The 23,444-nt window shown below is 39.0% G+C and overlaps 1 protein-coding gene across 2 annotated transcripts; it reads left to right on the top strand.

The window, feature by feature from the left end:
- clgn (calmegin) lies at window positions 1-23,120 on the top strand. 2 transcript variants are annotated; one of them, XM_062026739.1, is made up of 15 exons: window positions 1-143; window positions 2,805-3,038; window positions 3,128-3,201; window positions 5,137-5,195; window positions 5,285-5,426; window positions 8,009-8,090; window positions 8,247-8,439; window positions 10,309-10,498; window positions 10,590-10,703; window positions 11,035-11,191; window positions 12,746-12,961; window positions 16,397-16,513; window positions 16,586-16,736; window positions 16,815-16,957; window positions 21,976-23,120. In XM_062026739.1, exons 2-15 carry the CDS (start codon window positions 2,805-2,807, stop codon window positions 22,045-22,047), a joined length of 1,944 nt encoding a protein of 647 aa, XP_061882723.1. In that variant the 5' UTR covers window positions 1-143; the 3' UTR covers window positions 22,048-23,120. The 2 variants fall into 2 exon arrangements, with proteins under 2 accessions (XP_061882723.1, XP_061882724.1); XM_062026740.1 differs by lacking the exon at window positions 1-143 and adding an exon at window positions 702-850.
- Window positions 23,121-23,444: the final 324 nt, after the last annotated feature.

Genomic DNA, 23,444 nt, shown 5'->3' with positions numbered 1-23,444 from the left:
GGTGCATGTTTTTTGGCGGTGGGAGGAAGCCGGAGTACCCGAAGAGAACCCACGCAGTCACGGGGAGAACATGCAAACTCCACACAGAAATATCCCGAGCCCGGGATTGAACCCAGGACTACTCAGGACCTTCGTATTGTGAGGTACATGCACTAACCCCTGTGGTATCAACATTTTTTAATTCTCTTCAATGTTTATTTTAACCAATATCTGCGTTTTTTTGTTGTGTTGTCCATTTTTTACATTGTTGGTAATATCATATTTACATATTGCTATATTGCAATGAATACATTGTTGAACGCAGGAAGGCTTTGGGGTCAAAAAGTCAAATTATTTGAATGGGCGTCAATAGTAGTTTTTGCTATTTTTTAGGTAATGGTTGTAATTATGCCAGCCATCCATCCATTTCCTCCCGCTTGTCCCGTTCGGGGTCGCGGGGGTGCTGGAGCCTATCTCAGCTGCATTCGGGCGGAAGGCGGTGTACATCCTGGACAAGTCGGTTGTAATTATGAAACATTAAAAAGTAATGGTATCGGCAATAACGGTACTTTTTTGACGTGGTATCGGAACGACACCAAAACGTGCAGTACATCCCCACCACTGAGCATCGACGCTTGTGCGCATGCGCAGCTTTAAAGCGCCGCTGTCCTGCTGGAACTCTTATGAACGTCATATTCGGACCGAACTGTCATCTTAGGCCAGCAGACTGTCGTGGTGTTACGAAGTAAACACTCTCCGCTGCCTCTTTAAACCAAACGTGTTAAATAATAAAGCGAGCTCGTCTCTCGTTACCTTTGCGAAGAAGCAGTTTGGCATCGGAAGATTTTCCTCTGCGCCAACTCAACGCAAGGTTTGTGCGCGCTCATTCATTCTCCATCTCTGCTTCGACATGCTAATGTAGCAAGCTAACCCTTCTGTTCATCCATCTTGTTTAAAAGCCTTTGCTGCCGCTTCACATGACGTGTTGCTTCGTTTGAACAACAATAATTGTTCCGCCAGTACCAATACTATTTTGTTTTTAAGCAAATCTTCTATTTATAGATACTAATATACATTATGTGTTAATCGTTTGAGGAGCGAATTCCCCATGCTAGTATTCGCTAACGGGGGCAGGTGCTGTGGCTCGAGTCCATTCATTTTCTTGACGTTGTCAGCCATGTTGGCTCCAAGGAGCTGTCTCATGACCATTCTTTGCCCTACAATGGCTAACCCATCGGCGTTAAGACATGTGCACCCAGCTTATTACAGGGCTAATCATCTTTGCTGTGCACTGATGCACATCCGTTGCACTGTTTTTGTTGAAGACTTCCTAACTAGTGTTGCCAGTTAAAAGATGACAAATTCATCTTACCAGAAGCTTAAAAAATATTGTATTTTGTGGACAATTGCCGTACGTTTATGGTTTTACGTTCCCCGGGCCCGCATCTGCTACAGTAAAATAGTTATAAACATTTCCACACACCGTGTATAGTATCATAATGCAGTTTTACTTTATTGAAAATAAGCTGCCATTCGCAGAACAGCGTCTCCACATGGCTGTTAAAAGGCTCACGAGTGCGTTTGGTAATTATCGTACATTATGAGGATTTTGGAATTATTGGTCGTACATCATACAGAGAGTGAAATAATCATGGGAAAATTCCCGTACGTCTGGGAACGCGACTTCTTTCAAACATCACATAAAATACTCTTTAAGGGAAACGCTTAAAGTCCAGCATTCACACTAACTGTGCGACTTCTTACAAACATCACATAAAATACTCTTTAAGGGAAATGCTCAAAGTCAAGCATTCACACTAACTGTTTTCCAAATGTTAATTTAGTTTTTAGGATTTAAAAATGTTAATGGGCTGCTCTTGGCGCCTCCAGTTGTCCAAATGCTCTGACTCATTTACAAAGTGTGTGTTGCTTCTCAGGTTGACTGAGCATCTGTGTTGTTTCCTGCAGATCTTGTGTCGCATTGTGTTTATGATTGACAAGTTGTCACTGACCGAACTCCATTTCGGCCTTTGTCATATGTTAGTACACACTACCTTTCGTGCAGACAGTGCAGGTTCAATTCCTGATGTCCAGGGGTGCTTCCACTAAATTGGAGTGTTCCAGCAAGCGTGAAAACTTTGTGAACTCAAAATCTAATAATGATATACATCCGTAGCCTTTTTCTTTCTCAAGAAATAATAGGTCGATAAATGTTGAACTCAGATTATTAACTGTATCCACTCGGCATCCATTGCACCGGTCACCCAGAGGGTGGGTCCCCACATCTGCTGTCCCTTCCAAGTGTTGGCATTGTTCCCATTGGGTTGAGTTTTTTTCTTGCCCTGATGTAGGATCTGAGCCGAGGATGTCGTTGTGGCTTGTGCAACCCTTTGAGACACTTGTGATTAAGGGCTACATAAATAAACTGATTGATTGATGGAAGAAATGAAGAAACTATAATTGCTTTGACCTCTGTTAAACACTTGCAAATGCTTTTTAATTATTTAAACTTGTTCAAATGCAATTTTAAGACATTGAATTGTTTGCTATTGATTTCGAGAAACACATTGTCTATGCAATGTCCTTAAAAGTCATTTCATTTTATTAGAAGTATGCTCACCCTAATGGATACATCATGATAAAGTTCACTCATTTTCAAGGAAATGTGTGATATAAGAGAACAAAGGTCGCTTTATTTGTTCATGTGATGTCACACCGCTTTTTTTGTGTGACCATTCTCCCATACCGCCATCATTTTCTGCACCTTTGCTATTTAAATTGTTTATGCCCGCACAGCTCTATAAAAATAAACACTTTCTTTGAAGATGCATATCAGGCGCTCAATGTGGCGGATGCTGCTCCTCTATTTCCTGGCTGTGGCAGTAGTAACAGCCCATGAGCAGGCCAACGGTGAACAATCAGATGTCAGTGAAAAAATTGGCTTAGACGAGGAGGACATGGAGGCTTTAATCACTGATGATGAGGAGGAGGAAGAGGATAAAGCAACTGATTTTGATGAAGTAGAACAGAAAAGTCCAGCTAATGACAAAGTATTTCAAGTGAGTACAGTACAATACTTGGGAGAGAGTTCAATTTACTACACTCAAGGAAGGAAATTTGCTGTTAAATACTTTTTTTTGCTTCACAGGTAACGTACAAGACACCTGTGCCCACTGGAGACGTTTACTTTGCAGAGACCTTCGACGATGGCTCACTTGGCAGGTACGTTTGTGACTTGAATGCAAAACAGAGGATCACATTTTTGTTTTGCTACCCTAGGACGACTTAATCAGAATTAGCCATTTCTTCAACAAATGATCGTTTTAATACTGATCAATTAATTACAGTGATTTTTTTAGCGTGTTATGTTTTTTTAAATTGTGTTAATCTATTATTTCATCTCTGTTACTGTGTCTCGCCGTTTTCTTGTGCTTGACTGAGAGCAATAACTGTACCGCCATTCGGCACAAGATGGTTTGTAGCACAGTTAAAAAGAGGTCTTACTCTCTCAGGAAAATTGGCCAATGATGTTAGCGACTTTAAATAGTGTCAAGGAGGATGAATTATATTTAACATTTAGTGTAAAATATTCATAAAGAAATTAAAGATGTATCAGAAGTGTGTTTATGGTTTGTACTAGTTTGAATTGTTTCTTGTTTTTAGCATAGAGTAGACAATGCTTTTTTTTATAGAGCAACATCGCTCTAAAAGTTATGGATGAATGACGCTATTTCTGGGTGTGTTTTGACACACATTAAGCTGCCTTTCTACTATCTGTGCATCAACATTGGTGCATTACATCTTCAATGATGTGTGTGTTATATTGTAAATCAATAAAATTATATATTACATGTATAATGATGGCTACATTATATAAAAAATCAGAGCCACATGGAGGATAATTAGATAATGGTGCAAGGTAGAAATGGCACCGCTGAAGTAGCAGCTGGTTGTATTCGCTCTGTGCCCTTTGATGTTTTTTATGCCCTTTGATGTTTTGTAATGTTTCCCTCGTTCATGTGTTTCTACCTTATCTTATGTGTCCTTTTTGTATCTGAACTGCAACCACATAATTTCCCCATTGTGGGATAAACTAAGTCTTTCCTATTGACAGTCAAGAAAGCCAATACGTTAATACAAAGTTTAACATGTAATTGTGACAATTGGGAGGCTCTAGCCCCCGCGCAACTTATTTATTTTAGTGCATTCGGAAAGTATTCACAGCGCCACACATTTTCCACTTTTTTTATTTTACAGCCTAAATCCAAAATGGTTTTGTGGAAAAAATTTTCTTTGAGCTTTTTGCTAATTTATTACAAATAAAAAAACAATTAAAAAAAATCACATGTACATTAGTATGCACATACTTTGCTCAATACTATGTTAATGTACCTTTGGCAGAAATTACAATTTTATGCATATAAAAGTGTTTTTACTAACAAATCCCAAATAAAACAATAGTGTAAAATAATTCCACATTCCTTACTTATAATTGTTACAGAATGTAGTTCCTAGTGCAAAATAAAAAGTACAACAATTAAACAAAAATGGCAACAGAACAATAAATACAACTTCCATAACATGTAGATATTTTTTGGGGAAAAAAAGTCAGAGCAGAAAGGGGGAAGAGGTGTAAAGGGAGCGAGACATGCGCGCTGCGGTTGAAAAAGTTCTGAGGAAAATCTAGAAATTTGATGGACTCAATCAACAAAAGTGTAGCCCCCATCATGCTAGTACCAATACCCACCTTGGTATGGAAATTTAGCTCAATATGCCTACCCTAATAAGAGGATGTAGCAGGGATGGATCAGTATTGTCAACTTAACAATATATTTACAGACTATTCAGACCACAAAGTTTCTTTCTCAAAATCAGAAACTTTCGGTTCCAATTGGACGCTTTTGAAGACATTAACATTAAATAATTTTACAAGAAATAAGTAATTATAAAATCCAATCAATCACAATTTATATTGCCCTCAATCACAAGTGCCTCAAAGGGCTGCACAAACCACAACAACATCCCCTGATCTGAACCCACATCTGGTCAAGGAAAAACTTCTAAAACCAGAGCTGGGAAAAAGAAGAAACATTGGGAAAGTTTACAGTGTAATTAATTAAAACAAAGGGGTAAAGTGTGTGTTAATTCTCTCCTTAGATGGCAGCTGTCAAAAACAGTGAAGGGAGATGCAGACGATGACATCGCCAAATATGATGGTTTGTTTGTTTCTTCTACAAATAAAGATGTGTTGGAGCCATTGTGCGTTGAAGATGACCTGTAGATTTTATCTGTGCGCTTCATGTAGGTAAATGGGCAGTGGAGCAGCTGAAGGTGAACAAGGTTCCAGGAGACCAAGGCCTCGTGCTTAAGTCCCGGGCCAAGCATCACGCCATTTCTGCCATGCTAGACATGCCCTTCATCTTTGCAAATGAACCTCTCGTTGTACAGTGAGTACACACCTGCACGCATGTTGACACGAATGATAATTTCTTCGGTTTTCATATAAGTAAACGTGTATCTCCACACAGCCAAATTCATGAGAAATGGAGATGTAACATTATCACATCACGGTACAGTAACATTGTGGTATTGTGAAAACAATTAAAGGCTTGCTAAAAATGTCTGTGTGTAAAATAAAGTGGCAGGAAAGTTAAGGATAAACACACTTACTGTAATTGAACACAACCATAATGCTCAAATGTGTAAATCACATTTATTTCTACAAACAAGTATTTTTAAGTGCAAAAAATACTGCAGGAGCACAAAGTGTTTTAAGTAACTTTATTTAAGTGTCTTTAAAGTTACAATGTAAACATCCCGTTTAACAAGTTTAAAACAATCTTCAGTTTACTATCTTTCAACTTTTTACTTCCTCAGAAACATTTTTATATTAGTTAAAAGAATGCTGATTATTAGGCGGTTAAGTGACAAGTTTACTTTTACTAATGGAAATACCTCACAAATTGATGTTTGACCTCACTGGCTTCTTGGTTCACATCAAAGATATTTTCCAGGTGACGGTTCATCAAGTGGCTTATCACTTGCAATTCTCGTCGTACAATCCCCGTTTCCATATGAGTTGGGAAATTGTGTTAGATGTAAATATAAACGGAATACAATGATTTGCAAATCATTTTCAACCCATCTTCAATTGAATATGCTACAAAGACAACATATTTGATGTTCAAACTGATAAACATTTTTTTTTTGCAAATAATCATTAACTTTAGAATTTGATGCCAGCAACATGTGACAAAGAAGTTGGGAAAGGTGGCAATAAATACTGATAAAGTTGAGGAATGCTCATCAAACACTTATTTGGAACATCCCACAGGTGAACAGGCAAATTGGGAACAGGTGGGTGCCATGATTGGGTATAAAAGTAGATTCCATGAAATGCTCAGTCATTCACAAACAAGGATGGGGCGAGGGTCACCACTTTGTCAACAAATGTGTGAGCAAATTGTTGAACAGTTTAAAACCTTTCTCAACCAGCTATTGCAAGGAATTTAGGGATTTCACCATCTACGGTCCGTAATATCATCAAAGGGTTCAGAGAATCTGGAGAAATCACTGCACGTAAGCAGCTAAGCCCGTGACCTTTGATCCCTCAGGCTGTACTGCATCAACAAGCGACAACAGTGTGTAAAGGATATCACCATATAGGCTCAGGAACACTTCAGAAACCCACTGTCAGTAACTGCAGTTGGTCGCTACATCTGTAAGTGCAAGTTAAAACTCTCCTATGCAAGGCGAAAACCGTTTATCAACAACACCCAGAAACGCCGTCGGCTTCGCTGGGCCTGAGCTCATCTAAGATGGACTGATACAAAGTGGAAAAGTGTTCTGTGGTCTGACGAGTCCACATTTCAAATTGTTTTTGGAAACTGTGGACGTCGTGTCCTCCGGACCAAAGAGGAAAAGAACCATCCGGATTGTTATAGGCGCAAAGTTGAAAAGCCAGCATCTGTGATGGTATGGTGGTGTATTAGTGCCCAAGACATGGGTAACTTACACATCTGTGAAGGCGCCATTAATGCTGAAAGGTACATACAGGTTTTGGAGCAACATATGTTGCCATCCAAGCAACGTTACCATGGACGCCCCTGCTTATTTCAGCAAGACAATGCCAAGCCACGTGTTACATCAACGTGGCTTCATTGTAAAAGAGTGCGGGTACTAGACTGGCCTGCCTGTAGTCCAGACCTGTCTCAAATTGAAAATGTGTGGCGCATTATGAAGCCTAAAATACCACAACGGAGACCCCCGGACTGTTGAACAACGTAAGCTGTACATCAAGCAAGAATGGGAAAGAATTCCACCTGAGAAGCTTAAAAAATGTGTCTCCTCAGTTCCCAAACGTTTACTGAGTGTTGTTAAAAGGAAAGGCCATGTAACACAGTGGTGAACATGCCCTCTCCCAACCACTTTGGCACGTGTTGCAGCCCTGAAATTCTAAGTTAATTATTATTTGCAAAAAAAAATAAAGTTTGAAAATCAAATATCTTGTCTTTGTAGTGCATTCAATTGAATATGGGTTGAAAAAGGATTTGCAAATCATTGTATTCCGTTTATATTTACATCTAACACAATTTCCCAACTCATATGGGAACGGGGTTTGTAGAAGTTGCAGTGTGCCGTGTTATTTGCATGTCTGTGCTCCCACATGATGATTTATGCAAACAGGAAATAACTGTCTGCTCATTCATCAGACTGACGAGAGTTTCCAACATCAGGTTTTCTCTATGGTTTTTGTGTTAACCGTAAAACCAAAATGTCATTTTCTCAAATGTAAACTTTGCAGGAAGTTCTTCGCTCTGCTAGTTGGCACTGCGCAAGCAATCATGAGAAATGTAGTTTACTTCTCAGACCAGCCCATTTAATAGCGCCAGAAAAATACTACTTAAAAGTTCTTGTTTGATACCATCACTTACCACGGCATTATTGCTAGCATTTTGAAACCGAAATACCGCAATATTTACAATATCGTTACCTCCCTAAGTGGAAGTGATACATTTGTGTCTTACAGATATGAAGTTAATTTCCAGGATGGGATTGACTGTGGCGGTGCCTATGTTAAACTGCTGTCAGACACTGGGGATGTCAATCTGGTATGTATATTTACTTAGTTGTCAGGTTTCATATGTATGGTGTGAAATGTTGCATGCATCAGACAAGAATTGTTGTACATCCTGGCTAATATTGACATGGTGATTACCGGTAATCCTACATTTTACCAATACAGATTTTTCCTTATGGCCTTGTAGGAACAATTCCATGATCGTACACCCTACACCATCATGTTTGGACCTGACAAGTGTGGGGAGGACTACAAGCTGCACTTTATATTCAATCATCAGAATCCCTTAAATAAAGATTTGGAGGAAAAGCATGCCAAGCGACCTGATGTGGACCTCAAGAAGTTCTACACAGACAAGAAGACTCACCTCTACACTTTAGGTTTGACCATAGTCAAATATTTTGCAAATGTGGTACCATTGTATGTAAAAAATACATTGCGCTTTTGAAAATACAACAAAAAACGGGTAGGGGATGCTGCAAAGTTAGGTATTATTTTGAGACCAAGTCAAAACTAATGCTTAAATATGGATTAATCTATCACTTATTAATCTGTTATTTATTTACATAATTAGATCATCTTCAGCGCAGAATGACTCAAAATCCCATAGCGCTTTCAAATGGATTAAGCTTGCCTAGCGCTTTTCTACCTTGAAGGTAGTCAAAGCACTTTAACACTATTTCCACATTCACCCATTCGTACACACATTCACACACTAATGACGGGAGCTGCCATTCAAGGCCCTAACCACGATGCCATCAGGAGCAAGGGTGAAGTGTCTTGCCCAAGGAGGACACAACGGATATGACTCAGCTGGTGGAAGCTGGGATCGAACCTAGAACCCTCAAGTTGCTGGCACGGCCGCTCTACCAGCCGAGCCACGCTGTCCCCATTTTGGCATTTTGTTCAAGTAGCGTCAATATGGAAGACACCAAAAAGCATGTTGGTCCTCTCGTTGGGAGTTTAGAGTACAAAAACTGTCTCTGGCATAAGTATTACATACACTCTTAAGGAAGTTCCTTTACATTTTAAAATATTACAATACCAAAACCTTAATGTTTTTATAAAAAAGACTACTTTTTATTAGATGTGGGGGGCTATTATTTTTTTGTTTTTTTTTGTTTTTTTGTCATAAAAAAATACAATCATGTGTGCTTACGGATTGTATCCCTGCAGACTGTATTGATCTATATTGATATATAATGTAGGAACCAGAAATATTAATAACAGAAAGAAACAACCCTTTTGTGCGAATGAGTGTAAAATGGGGGAGGGAGGTTTTTTTGGCTGGTGCACTAATTGTAAGTGTATCTTGTGTTTTTTATGTTTTAATTTTAAAAAATAAAAAATAATAATTATTTTTTATTTATTTTTTTAAATTTCTTGTGCGGCCCGGTACCAATCGATCCACAGACCGGTGGTTGGGGACCACTGCTTTAAATAATATGATTAAAAATTTTAATTGTTTGACAAGACTTAGAAATATAAAATTAACTTTTTTCCGTTGCTGCTTTTGTTTTTTTTTACGTCAAGACGAAGCCACCTGTGAGTGCTTGGGAGGGGCACACAACAGCACACACTGCTTGTTGAGAAGAGCAATATGTGTTTTCTTGTCTCCAATAAGACAAAAAGTTAAGATTTGGGGTGTTTATTTTTTTGAGAATTCAGAGTGGCCTGAATACTCAATAATTAATGAAGTCACCAAGTTGGTGACACTGATACCTGCTATGTCTTATTCACCGGCAGATCAGGTGGGTATGAGGTGTGTTATGAAGCAGATTTCATTGCCATTTACTGTACGAATTTGGAAAGACAAGCTACATTCATGCACAGAGTTATGTGTTTATGAGTGAGGGCGAACATGTAGTGCCAAATTTATGTGGGGATCTAAATTTAATCAAAATAATAATCACAAAGGCGGTTGCATTTTTGCAGTTTTGAGAAGAGAACGCTAGAGTTCCGATGCATGCCGCCACCTATTGTGCGGAGTTGTAACAAGCTACATTTCCAAATGTATTTGTGGCAATCGACCACAAATAAAATGTATGGGAAACACTGCGGTATCAACAACCGTGTGAAGAACACAAAGTAATACATTTGTGAAAATAGATACAGAAACATGTTGATCCCATCACAGTTGTACAGTATTGTTCTGATACCACATTTAGTATTTGATGAATCCTACTAAAGGTCTGTATAGCTAATCTGCAAACACATGTGTCAATTATACTTGTTTCCACTGTGGCCAGTCCTCAAACCAGACAACAGCTATGAAATGTTCGTTGACCAATCCAGCGTGAGCAGTGGCACCCTGCTTCAAGATGTGGTCCCTCCAGTCAACCCACCCAAAGAGATTGATGATCCAAATGATACCAAGCCGCAAGACTGGGATGAGAGGGCCAAGATCCCTGATCCTGAGGCTGCCAAACCAGATGACTGGTGATTGCAACTGCCACACTTGTAGACAGGACGAGTTTTTCAAACAACTTATCTTTAAATATAGATCTGTCATGCAAAACTTTGATTTTAGGGATGAGGATGCGCCTGCCAAGATTGAAGACCCAGATGCATTGCAGCCAGATGGCTGGCTGGAAGAAGAACTTGAATTTATCTCTGATCCAAATGCTGAGAAACCAGAAGACTGGTAAATAAATCATGGGCACATTTCCAACACAACCTGTCTAATATGTCAATGGATGTTCTCCTTCATCCAGGTCATTGTATTCTCAGAGCATTCAATCGATTGCAACTGGACTGTTTGGTTTGTCTGAGAAGCGTTTCAAACGCCTCTCATCCAAGTAGACTTCATCAGTTCATGCTCATAGACTGATTGGTCTGGTCTGACTAATCTAGGGCGAAACGTCTTCTCAGACTAACCAAACAGTCCAGTTGCAATCAACTGAATGCCCCGAGAAATCTAGTCTAATATTTATACAGATGAACAGTTAAGCCTGAAAACTCTCCTGTATGTGCAGGGATGTGGAGATGGATGGGGAATGGGAGGCTCCACAGATACCCAACCCCGCCTGTGAGGCTACGCCAGGCTGTGGGCCATGGAAGCGACCTATGATCAATAACCCTCGATACAAGGGCAAGTGGAAAGCCCCACTGGTGGACAACCTCAACTATCAGGTATCCAAAACCTTCGACCTGATTTTATTTTTTCTGTAGATATTACATCTGTCTACGACACATCTGTCGACAACAGGTCTACAGTATGGTGACATTTGTACACGTTTACTGTATGTCGGCAACACGTCTACAATATGTCGGCTACAGGTCTACAGTATTGCGACACTTACTGCATGTTGACTACACATCGACTTCACGTTTACCCTATGTTGGCCACACGTCTTCAGTATGGTTATATGTTGACCGTACACCGACAACACGTCTACCGTATGTCGACTACAGGTCTACAGTATTGCGACACGTCTACCGCATGTTGACTACACATCGTCATGTCAGCAACACGTCCAGCGCACGTCGGCTAAACATATAGCGCACGTCGGCAACACGTCTAACGTGCGTCGGCAACACGTCAACTGTATATCGACTACCGTATGTCGGCAACACGTCCGGGGCACGTCGGCTACACATCTAGCGCACGTCGACAACACGTCTACCGTATGTCGACAACACGTCTACCTTACGTCAGCAACACGTCTACTGTATTGTACTGTTGATGAATGAACCTAACCATGAGCATGATTGTTGGAAGTTTTCTCTTGGAGCGCAACTGAGAAATGTGTCTGAGTTTAAAATACGCTATTAGCGTGTTTAGGTCAGCTATAAAGTTTAAAAAGAGCATCAGTGCCACTGTTGGTACGCTACATTACTTTCCGCACAACTGGAGCGGAAATTGAGCATTGATACACAATTGTCGATGTTAGACTCGCATTACAACAGTGTTTGCTATTTAATTGCGAAAAATATGGCGTTACTTCTACAATATCCTTTTGAAGCACTTTTTGCGGGTGGCTGAATCAGCATCTCTTGAATTGAAGTACAAACAAACTTTCCAGGGTTTTTGATTGATTGAGACTTTTATTAGTAGGTTGCACAGTGAAGTACATATTCCGTACAATATGAGAGAGAGAGAGAGAGAGAGAGAGAGAGAGAGAGAGACTGCATTTGATTGTTTACATTTGATTATTAGCAATCCGGGGAGGGTGTTAGTTTAGGGTTGTAGCTGCCTGGAGGTGAACTTTTAGTGCGGTTTTGAAGGAGGATAGAGATGCCCTTTCTTTTATACCTGTTGGGAGCGCATTCCACATTGATGTGGCATAGAAAGAGTGAGTTAACCTTGACCTAAGACTTGATGCACCGATATCCACTTATTTTTGCCACTGTTACCACTGTTTATGTTGGATGGCACTGAGTTTTGGTACACATCCCGATTTGCCCATGTACAAAAGTAATTTTAGTCAAGACATACAAATAATAGAAGTATAAAACATGAAAACACAATCTATGTCAACCATTTTTCTTAATTCTCTGGACAAAGTTACAAATGTGCAAAAAATTTCTAGTTTCGGTTATGTCAACAAAAGATCATGTTCACGTTAAATCAGCCAGTCCCATGATGTCGACAGAACGTTTTCCACTGTATTACGTTGTAGATATTCAAGTTAATGTTGCCTTTCGGGCCTGACTTTTATATTCCATGCTTTTCTTTCTCCACAGGGGGTTTGGAAGCCTCGTAAAATCAACAACCCAGAATATTTTGAGGACCTTCAGCCATTCAGGATGACCCCTTTTAAAGCCGTGGGCTTGGAATTATGGTCTATGACTTCAGATATTTATTTCGACAACTTTATCATCACCTCTCACAAGGAAGTGTCCGACCGCTGGGCCTCTGACAGCTGGGGCCTGAAGAAACTTGTGGCCAGCGCTAACGAGGTCAGTGTTGATTAGCACAGTGCTGCCTCAGTTTGTGTTAATAATCAATTCCAAAGGGTCTGCTAAAAACCTAATCATTATGAAAATGGAAACAGGTTTGTCTTCTAGGACATAATGTAAATCTAATGAATCCATTCCAACCACCCAAAAAGGTAAACACAAAACACTTTTTATAGAGATTAATTAGTTTTACATGCAGAAAACTAAAATGGTGAATACAATGTACAACATTACATTATAACAATTAACATAAGTGTATTGAAGACTCTTATTGGCATTGAGTGGTGAGGGATAGGATAGCTGTTTTATTGTACAAAAAAATCGTACTTTAACCGAGACAGTGATAGAAAACATATTTTCAGTAAAAAAACAAATTGCATAAAACTGAATTATGCTATCACCAGGGCCCATGAAAATTGAGATACTACTGTATTGTATTAGGGCAGGAGTCTCAAACTCAGTTTACCTGAGGGCTACTGGAAGTAGTCAGAGTGAAGCTGGGCCACAAAATTTTTCACTTCAGAATCACGTTTTAACCTCATGACTAAATGTGTCATCTATTTCTACTAGCAGCTATATAACCATGAGCCACAGTGCATTCAGAAAGTATTCACAGCGCTAACATGTTTCCACATTTTGTTAAGTTACAGCAGTGGTTCTTAACCTTATTGGAGGTACCGAACCCCACCAAATTCATATGCGCATTCACCGAACCCTTTAGTGAAAAAATAAATAAATAAAAAATTGTAATTCAAGACAAAGTTATGTTTTTTTTACTGGTGCACAAAATGAACAGTGCATGAACACCCCCTTGTTCAAAGAACAAAACCAACACATGAACTCACAACAAATTACACATCTGCACATCAGATGGAAAATTAGAGGTAACATTGTTTGTGGGTATCCATAGTACGCAGATAGGGAGAAGTTTTTATTTACACGATGAGTTGGGTGTCTTGACCTCCGCGGTGCAGGCTCCGCCGAACCCCTAGGGTTCGATCAAACCCAGGTTAAGAACCACTGAGTTACAGCCTTATTCCAAAATGGAATAAAATAATTTTGTCCTCAAAATTCTACAAACAATAGTAGTATTGCCATAATGGCAATGTTAAGTTTTTTTTCAATTTTTTTTTCTAATTTATATATATATATATATATATATATATATATATATATATATATATTTTAAATATTCACAGCATTGAGCCTGCTCAATGCTTTGTTGATGCACCTTAGGCAGCAATTACAGCCTCAAGTATTTTTGAATACGATACCACAAGCTTGGCACACTTATCTTTAGGCAATTTCGCCCATTCCTCTTTGGAGCACCTCTAATTTTCAATGGGAAGCTTTGGTTTTCATCCTGGTTGTCTCTTTACTTTGCTGCAATCATCGTAGTCTAGTTGGGGATGACCAAAAACCTGATGGTCACTCTGTCAGAGCTACAGCATTCCTTTGTGGAGAAAGGACAATTTTCCAGAAGGACAACCATCTCTGGTATGATCAGGCCTGTATGATAGTAGCCAGACGGAAACCATTTAATTAAAAAAGGGTGCTAAAATGCACCTAAAAGACTCTGACGATGAGAAACAATTTTCTGGTCTGATGAAAAAAAGATTAAACTCTTTGGTGTGAATGACAGGCATCATGCTTAAAGAAAAACAATCATCACCAAGCTAATACTATCCCTACAGTGAAGCATGGTGGCGGCAGCATCATGCTGTGGGGATGTTTTTCAGCGGCAGGAACTTGGAGACTAGCCAGTATAGACGGAAAGATGAAATCAAACCTTTTCACATTGTCATTATGGGGTATTGTCTGTTGAATTTTGGGAACAAAAAATAATTGATTACATTTTGGATTGTGGAAAAAGTGAAGCACTGTAAATACTTTCTGGATGCCTGGTATGGTAGACAGTAAGGGGTCTTATTATGCAAAACCAACTCTTCTTACTTGCTTGTACTTGTTTTTGTGTATGTGGGATCCCAATAACTGTGATGAGGTGGCGACTTGTCCAGGGTGTACCCCACCTTCCGCCCGATTGTAGCTGAGACAGGCTCCAGGGACCCCGAAGGGAATAAGCGGTTTTTGTAGGGGGAAGAAATTTGGCGTGACACAGCACACCACAACACAACAGCAGAAGAAGAAAAAAATAAATAGATGGCATCGCAGGCTGCAAACGTGTTACGCGACAAACTAAAAAAGGGAATACTAAAGACCAGGGGTAAAAAATAATAATAGTCAACACTTTCTTAATGGAAATGACAATAATATTATAATAATGATAAATAATATTATCACGCATTAATATCTCTTAGCCTCTAATGCGTGGCCAAGAGATATTAATGCCACGCAAGAGATATTAATGCCTTGCATCGTCTATATTAGATATATAACAACGGGTGGGTGGTGGGTGGCGGGCAGTTGTGGTTTTAATAAAATGTTAGTTCGGGTGGATGGCGGGTGGATGACGACTTTTGTGATGCAGTTGCGGATGAAATAATTGCCTATCCGCGCATCTGTAATATACATATATGTGTTAAGTTTGGACACCTCATTTCAATGCGTATTTTTCATTTTCATGACTATTTACATTGTAGATTGTCACTGAAGGCCTCAAAATTATGACACCTGTGAAGTGAAAAACCTTTCAGGTTTCACCTCTTGAAGCTCATCGAGAGAATGCCAAGAGTGTGCAAAACAGTAATCAGAGCAAAGGGTGGCTATTTTGAAGAAACTACAATATAAAACGTGTTTTCAGTTATTTCACCTTTTTTTGTTAAGTACATAACTCCACATGTGTTCATTCATAGTTTTGATGCCTTCAGTGACAATCTACAATGTAAATAGTCATGAAAATAAAGAAAACGCATTGCATGAGAAGGTGCGTCCAAACGTTTGGCCTGTACTGTATATATTGTAATAGTGTCATTATAATTGGAATTAAATATACAAATGTGCTGATAAATGTGTCATTTATTTATTTAATATATGCAATACACAATTGAATGAATTATTTCATGATTTGATTATTTCACAACTTAGTTTATTTTATACAGGTTTATAAAATAATTTAATAATGAAATCACTAATAAAGATTCATTAAATGATTAAATAATTAAATGTTTTTTTTTACATAAATTAATGAGGTCAACCATTCACATTTAATAACTAATTGTGTGAATGCTGACAAGCACTTACAGATATCATTTATGCATTTAATTCTAATTATAATTAATGAAGCATGACTTGTATTTATTTAATTGTGTCCCATTAGACCATCATAGTGTTTGTTTTTTATAATATGCGATGTATTAACAATAACAATATATTTAATTAAAAAAAATTTAAAAACACACAGTGCATGCATTTATACAATTTATTTCCTGGAAGGCCCAATAAACACTCATGTCATTGACTTTGTCTTCCCATCAGCCAGGGATGTTTGCTCAGCTGATGATGGCAGCTGAGGAGCGGCCATGGCTATGGGTGGTCTACATCTTGACAGTGGGTCTGCCTCTAGGACTTGTTGTGCTCTTCTGCTGGCCAAAGGTGAACCCTAATGTTTTTTTCTGTCTCTGCACATCGTCACTATTCAAACCAAATGTTCTTTTCATGCCACAGAAAGCTGACGACTATGTGTACAAGAAAGTGGATGAGCCACAAGCTGATGTAGAAGAAGAGGAGCAAGAGGGGGAGGAGGAAGAGGATGAAGAAAAGGCTGAAGCAGCAGACAAAGATGTCAAAGATGCCGAGTCTGCAGAAAGTGAAGCAGGTGAGCTAGAAAAAACACACATCTACAATTGTTGCTTGTCAATGACATCAACAAACTAATTCTATTTATCAACTGCAGAAGAAGCCGAGGACGACGTTGATGCTACCAATTTAACAGGAGACCATGCTGAGCTGGACGCTGAAAATATTGATGGTGAGGAACAGGAGGAAGATGACGAAGATGAGGAAAGCAAAACTTCTGAGAGAAGATTGGAAGTTGAGGTAATTAGCTTGTTGAACTGACATGAATGTGTTGGCCTCCTGTGCTTAAAACATCATCACACACCCATGCAGTTCTTTTCACATATATGGAGTAGGAGTATTTCTGATTCTGATTCTGAATATAGTGGTGTCCCCATCCAATATTGATATTGGATATCGGTCCCGTATCTGCAAAAAAACTAATGTTAGTCTTCCATATAAATCTCCCTTGACTTCTGCAAAGCTGGACAGCCAGTTAACGTCTAAATGTCCTCCAATAAGCACCACATATCTGGAGTAAGAATATAGGTGTGTCCCCATCCAATATTGATATTGGATATCGTCCCGTATCTGCAAAAAACTAATGTTAGTCTTCCATGTAAATCTCCCTTGACTTCTGCAAAGCTGGACAGCCAGTTAACGTCTAAATGTCCTCTAATAAGCACACAAATTTGGTCTTTTTATCAGGCTTCTGTGTAAATCTCCTTTGACTTCTGCAAAGCTGGACAGCCAGTTAACGTCTAAATGTCCTAATAAACACACAAGTTAGGTCTTTTCTTGTTTTTTAGTCAAGCTAGACATATGAGTGCTTAGTTTAACAATATTGCTCGGCCCAGGCCGATGAGAAATTTTGCTGGATGATATTTTGTCCAACAAACTATTGCCGATAAACAATATTGTCAGCATTATTTTGTGACCAAATTAAGCATTAATGTAATCATAATAATAATGCAAATAACAAATTAAAAAGGAAATTAACTTATATTTCTTATTACTGTAGAATTTTTTAACATTGTACTGTTATTGGAAGGTAAATAACTTGGCTATCCTAAATTAACAATTAAAGGCCTACTGAAATGCGATTTTCTTATTTAAACGAGGATAGCAGGTCCATTCTATGTGTCATACTTGATCATTTCGCGATATTGCAATATTTTTGCTGAAAGGATTTAGTAGAGAACATCGACGATAAAGTTCGCAACTTTTGGTCGCTGATAAAAAAGCCTTGCCTGTACCGGAAGTAGCGTGACGTCACAGGTTGTGGAGCTCCTCACATCTGCACATTGTTTACAATCATGGCCACCAGCAGCGAGAGCGATTCGGACCGAGAAAGCGACGATTTCCCCATTAATTTGAGCGAGGATGAAAGATTCGTGGATGAGGAAAGTGAGAGTGAAGGACTAGAGGGCAGTGGAAGCGATCCAGATAGGGAAGATGCTGTGAGAAGCGGGTGGGACCTGATATTCAGCTGGGAATGACTAAAACAGTAAATAAACACAAGACATATATATACTCTATTAACCACAACACAACCTGGCTTATATTTAATATGCCACAAATTAATCCCGCATAACAAACACCTCCCCCCTCCCGTCCATATAACCCGCCAGTACAACTCAAACACCCGCACAACACACTCAATCCCACAGCCCAAAGTACCGTTCACCTCCGCAAAGTTCATACAGCACATATATTTCCCCAAAGTCCCCAAAGTTATGTATGTGACATGCACATAGCGGCACGCACGTACGGGCAAGCGATCAAATGTTTGGAAGCTGCAGCTGCGTACTCACGGTACCGCGTATCCAACTCAAAGTCCTCCTGGTAAGAGTCTCTGTTGTCCCAGTTCTCCACAGGCCAATGGTAAAGCTTGACTGCCATCTTTCGGGAATGTAAACAATGAAACACCGGCTACGTGTTTGTGTTGCTGCAGCCGGCCGCTCATACACCGCTTCCCACCTACAGCTTTCTTCTTTGCTGTCTCCATTGTTCATTAAACAAATTGCAAAAGATTCACCAACACAGATGTCCAGAATACTGTGGAATTTTGCGATGAAAACAGACGACTTAATAGCTGGCCACAATGGTGTCCCAAAATGTCCGCTACAATACGTGACGTCACGCGCAAACGTCATCATACCGAGACGTTTTCAGCAGGATATTTCGCCGGAAATTTAAAATTGAACTTTACTAATCTACCCCGGCCGTATTGGTATGTGTTGCAATGTTAAGATTTCATCATTGATATATAAACTATCAGACTGTGTGGTCGGTAGTAGTGGGTTTTAGTAAGCCTTTAAATCTGTAAGAAAAATGTAACTTGAATAAATATTGACAACCTTAAAATGCATTCCTTTACCACGTTGGAAAAACTAGTTAGGGTTGTCTTTTTTTGTTGTTGTTGCTATCACAGCATTATATATTTATATATAATGTATATTATATATATAACAAATATTTATTTAGTTTATATATATATTTATATATTATTTATATATATTTATTTATTTATATATGCACCTTATTGCTTTTTTATCCTGCACTACCATGAGTTTATGTAACGAAATTTCGTTCTTATCTGTGCTGTAAAGTTCAAATTTGAATGACAATAAAAAATAAGTCTAAGTCTAATTATATCTTGTTTGTCCGTGTTGATGGGCTCATGTTGCCCATCCGGTTTGAAACTGAAATATTTCCACTCGGGGACAATTGGCTTTTTAATTATATATTTTTCCTCTTAATTTTTGTTACTTTGCAACACTTCTCACTAGTGATATCCCTGCATCCTTTAAGCTAGAAGTTCTGCTGTCCGCCGATCGAGACAAAGATTGTGGATGACTAAAAGAGAGCTCAATGTGTTCAGTTACTTGTACTGTTAAATAAACTATTTCAGGGGCTGAGAGTGATGCACAGCGGGAAACAGCTTTCTTTGTTTGAAGCAAGAGACCAACAAAACAAACACACACGGACATAGCAATTTATTGACTTCATTTTCAGTTATCGTTCAATTATTGACTTACTATCTGCCCTGGCCGAAATATTGCAGTCTAAACAGCACATATTTCAATATAAACAAGTATCAAATAATTACAGTTGCATATTTGCCCTGATGTGGAATCTGAGCCGAGGATGTCATTGTGGCTTGTGCAGCCCTTTGAGACACTCGTGACTTAGGGCTATATAAGTAAAAATTGATTGATTGATTACTTACATGTGGTCAAAGTCTTCAAGGCAGAAGCGCATTAGAAAGTATCCAGTACCAAACGTGTACGCATCATTCAAATTAATACGTCGTCATCAACTTAATGAATTATTGTGACCAATTGGTGTCACCAAAAACAAGCCCATTTCAGACAGTTAATAATAAATAGGATAGTGTTATCCATACCTAACCATTATTCTCTGTTGGAATAATTTCACTTGATCAAGCGTTTTCTAACATTGCACACTACAAAATGAAAGTATTTATTATTTCTGGTATCGTATCGTATCAGATCAGTATAGGTATGATTATGCCGATAATCAATAAGGTAATTAATCGCACAATAAATTAAAATAAACATGCTGACTTAACAGTAAATTGCCATGTTAGTGTGTTTGTTTTCTTCATTCTTTGCTTTCAAACAAGGGTGAAAGATGTTTCACTCTGTGCATTGCTCTCAGGATCTGAGCGTGTTTATTCAATTGCAGAATTAAATGAAGTGAGTGAATCCTCTTGCCAGTAATCAATCAATCAATCAATCAATCAATCAATCAATCAATGTTTATTTATATAGCCCTAAATCACAAAAGTCTCAAACGGCTGCACAAGCCACAACGACATCCTCGGCACAGAGCCCACACAAGGGACGTCGATGTGAATCCAGTCATCCACAAAGCGAGACAATAACAGAGCCCCGCTACTCGCCCGTCAGTGTATACTGACTGATCACTAAGTGTCAGTAACGTCACATGTCTTTTGTATAGTGAATTGATCTGAAGTTATTTAACTATAGATATAAAATAATACCGTTTTTAAGTTAAGTGAACAAAAAAGATCTTGCTTGCGACTTTTTCCACCATCAAAAAAAAGCTAACCACAGTTTGTGAGGTTCTCAACTTTCAAGCAGTACAAAGAGACACCAAACTTGAAATGAAATAGAATTCATAAAGTTTTCATATGTGAACCAGCAGAAGGGTCATTATCTTTGCAAAAGAAGCGCGACACCTCAGGGGCGAGGCGGTGAATCCTTTGTCCCAACAAGCCTCGGTCACGTCCCCCAAACATCCTCCCAACAATATTCGGAAAATATTATTGTGTGCAGACAAATTTAATTTATAGAGTAAGAGATGTGGGAGTCCAAAATACAGCCAGTTAATTTCGACACGTGATATCACACCACAAAGCAGCGATTGCTCTCTGGTGCAGCCGAAATTGAAAGCATGCGAGTGTTTTTTGCTGATATACACAAGATATGATGAACGCAGTCGATTTAATATCCGATGAATTGACTGCGAAGTTGATAGTCAAAGATTCGATTCGAAGGATTTGAATATTTGAAGACAGACCACAACATTATATTTTGATTTCGTTAGTGCTTAGTTTGGTCTCAAATGTTAAATAAAATGACAAGAGTGTAGGAAAAAAATACTAAAAACTAGTGAAATTATCTGTCCGTGCAGCTTGTTAGTTGTACTTGATATGACATCCTAAATTAAGATTTGTATATCTGAAAATTCGCAAAATAATGCTGACAATAATATTGTTTATTGGCAATAAATGATAAATAAATAAATAATAAATGGGTTATACTTGTATAGCGCTTTTCTACCTTCAAGGTACTCAAAGCGCTTTGACAGTATTTCCACATTCACCCATTCACACACACATTCACACACTGATGGCGGGAGCTGCCATGCAAGGCGCTAAACAGCAGCCATCAGGAGCAAGGGTGAAGTGTCTTGCCCAAGGACACAACGGACGTGACTAGGATGGTAGAAGGTGGGGATTGAACCCCAGTAACCAGCAACACTCCGATTGCTGGCCCGGCCACTCAACCAACTTCGCCACGCCGCCCCTATGTTGGTATGATAGCAATATATTCATCCAGCAAAATGCGTTATTGTCCCAGGCCTATTTATCTATATCGACCAATGCTCAAGGCTCCAATGACGTTATCATATCGGAAGTGAAAAAGTTGTGTCGGACAGCCGTACTCAATAATTGCCATCTTGGCGACATGATCTTTACTGCTTTCAATGCTGACAATCTTACACAGGCTGAAGGAGGCGGCGATGGCGTGGAAAGCAACAAACAAGCGGTGAGAAAGAGGAAAGTACGAAAAGACTGAGGCGACGTCCACATCGATGTCTACGTCCTCCGACAGGCTGGAAGCTCCGCCTCTGCCGCTTCTTCCTCTCCGAACAGAGTAGATCGAAGCGTGATTTCCTCCAACAGCCCTCAGTCTGACATCCCCCACACGACCACGTCGCCAACATCCCTCTGCGACGCCATTGGTCTACACTCTGTTGGCTTTCTGCTCGTTTGCCTTCAATGAATTTGTGCTTTTTTTCTTATTTTGCCAGTCATTTCATCTTCTTTTCATTCTTAGCATTCTCTCCAACATTTGTCAGCAACTTTTTGGAGTGAAATTAACATTTTTACCTTCAAGAATGCGACTCAAGACACGTCGTGACTGTAGGTACTGTCCTTGGCGAGGAGACGCCATGTTGTCCATTTTAGCACAGTTTGGAAAAAGGTAATTTACTTACTTTTTTGTGTTTAATCACTGGTATAGAAGAACAAAGATTATTATTATTTGTGTAAATAATCCTTTCCGACCAAGTAAGTGGAGCTGGTTAATTTCTGCAGCACACTAAAATGCTGCGGCACAGTTGATTGGGAATCTTCAGATATGATTGACACTTGACAACTATTTAAATTCAAATATTCTGATAGTCGATTCAATTGAAGGATGCATTTTAAGCCTAGAGTTATGTGCAAGCATGGAAAAAAACACTTAAAATGTACTTTACTGAAACTCAACAAAACAAAGAACAACAGACATGCAGTAAATACATGACACTGGTAGGCAATCATTTGGTGTGCGTGTGTTTTGCCAGGTGTTGAATAGAATGTGTTTTCTGACAAAATGCTGAGTAAGACTTACATGCTGGAAAGTTACGGTCCAATGTTGTTAATACCCATGACTTTTTGTTTCATTTGTTGTCTCAAAGCTTTTATAGTTGATCTTCTGGCCTATATCATCCCTGTGTACATTGATTTGCAATATAAATAAAACTATTTAATATGAAAGATCTGATGGTGTCCGGAGAGTTCCAGGACTGACTGGCGGCGTCCATTGCAAGTTCAAGCTTGCTTCATTTAGTGCCCGGAAAGAGGTGAACGTTGTGGCAGGACAACAAGCCTTCTGACAAAGCCTTGACCATCGACAGTTTCTGGCAGAAAAGGTAAAATTTGTTTGAAATCGTTTTTCAAATAAAGCATTTGTGTGCACTTATGTCATAACGACCAGCAATTAATGTAAATACACAGTATTATGCCCTCATTTTGCCAAAATCCTAGCTTTGGACCAACAATTACGGAGAAATTGTGACTTTTGTTTACAGTGTCAACTGGGGGGGCTTATATACACTGTATATATATGTATATATATATATATATATTATTAGGGCTGCAACTATCGATTAATCTTGTCGATTATTACTTCGATTAATAATCAGAAAA

Source organism: Entelurus aequoreus, linkage group LG18, assembly GCF_033978785.1.
Source record: "Entelurus aequoreus isolate RoL-2023_Sb linkage group LG18, RoL_Eaeq_v1.1, whole genome shotgun sequence".
In the NCBI taxonomy this organism is placed as follows: Eukaryota; Metazoa; Chordata; class Actinopteri; order Syngnathiformes; family Syngnathidae; genus Entelurus; species Entelurus aequoreus.
Note: the sequence above shows the minus strand (reverse complement) of the source record. Positions and strands in the feature narration are given on the sequence as shown.

Excerpts from the sequence above, each read along its gene's own strand:
- clgn (XM_062026739.1), top strand. The coding sequence starts at position 2,805 with ATGCATATCAGGCGCTCAATGTGGCGGATGCTGCTCCTCTATTTCCTG. Across the intron at positions 3,039-3,127 it reads CTAATGACAAAGTATTTCAA|GTAACGTACAAGACACCTGT; the intron begins GTGAGTACAGTA and ends TTTGCTTCACAG. Across the intron at positions 3,202-5,136 it reads GACGATGGCTCACTTGGCAG|ATGGCAGCTGTCAAAAACAG; the intron begins GTACGTTTGTGA and ends TTCTCTCCTTAG.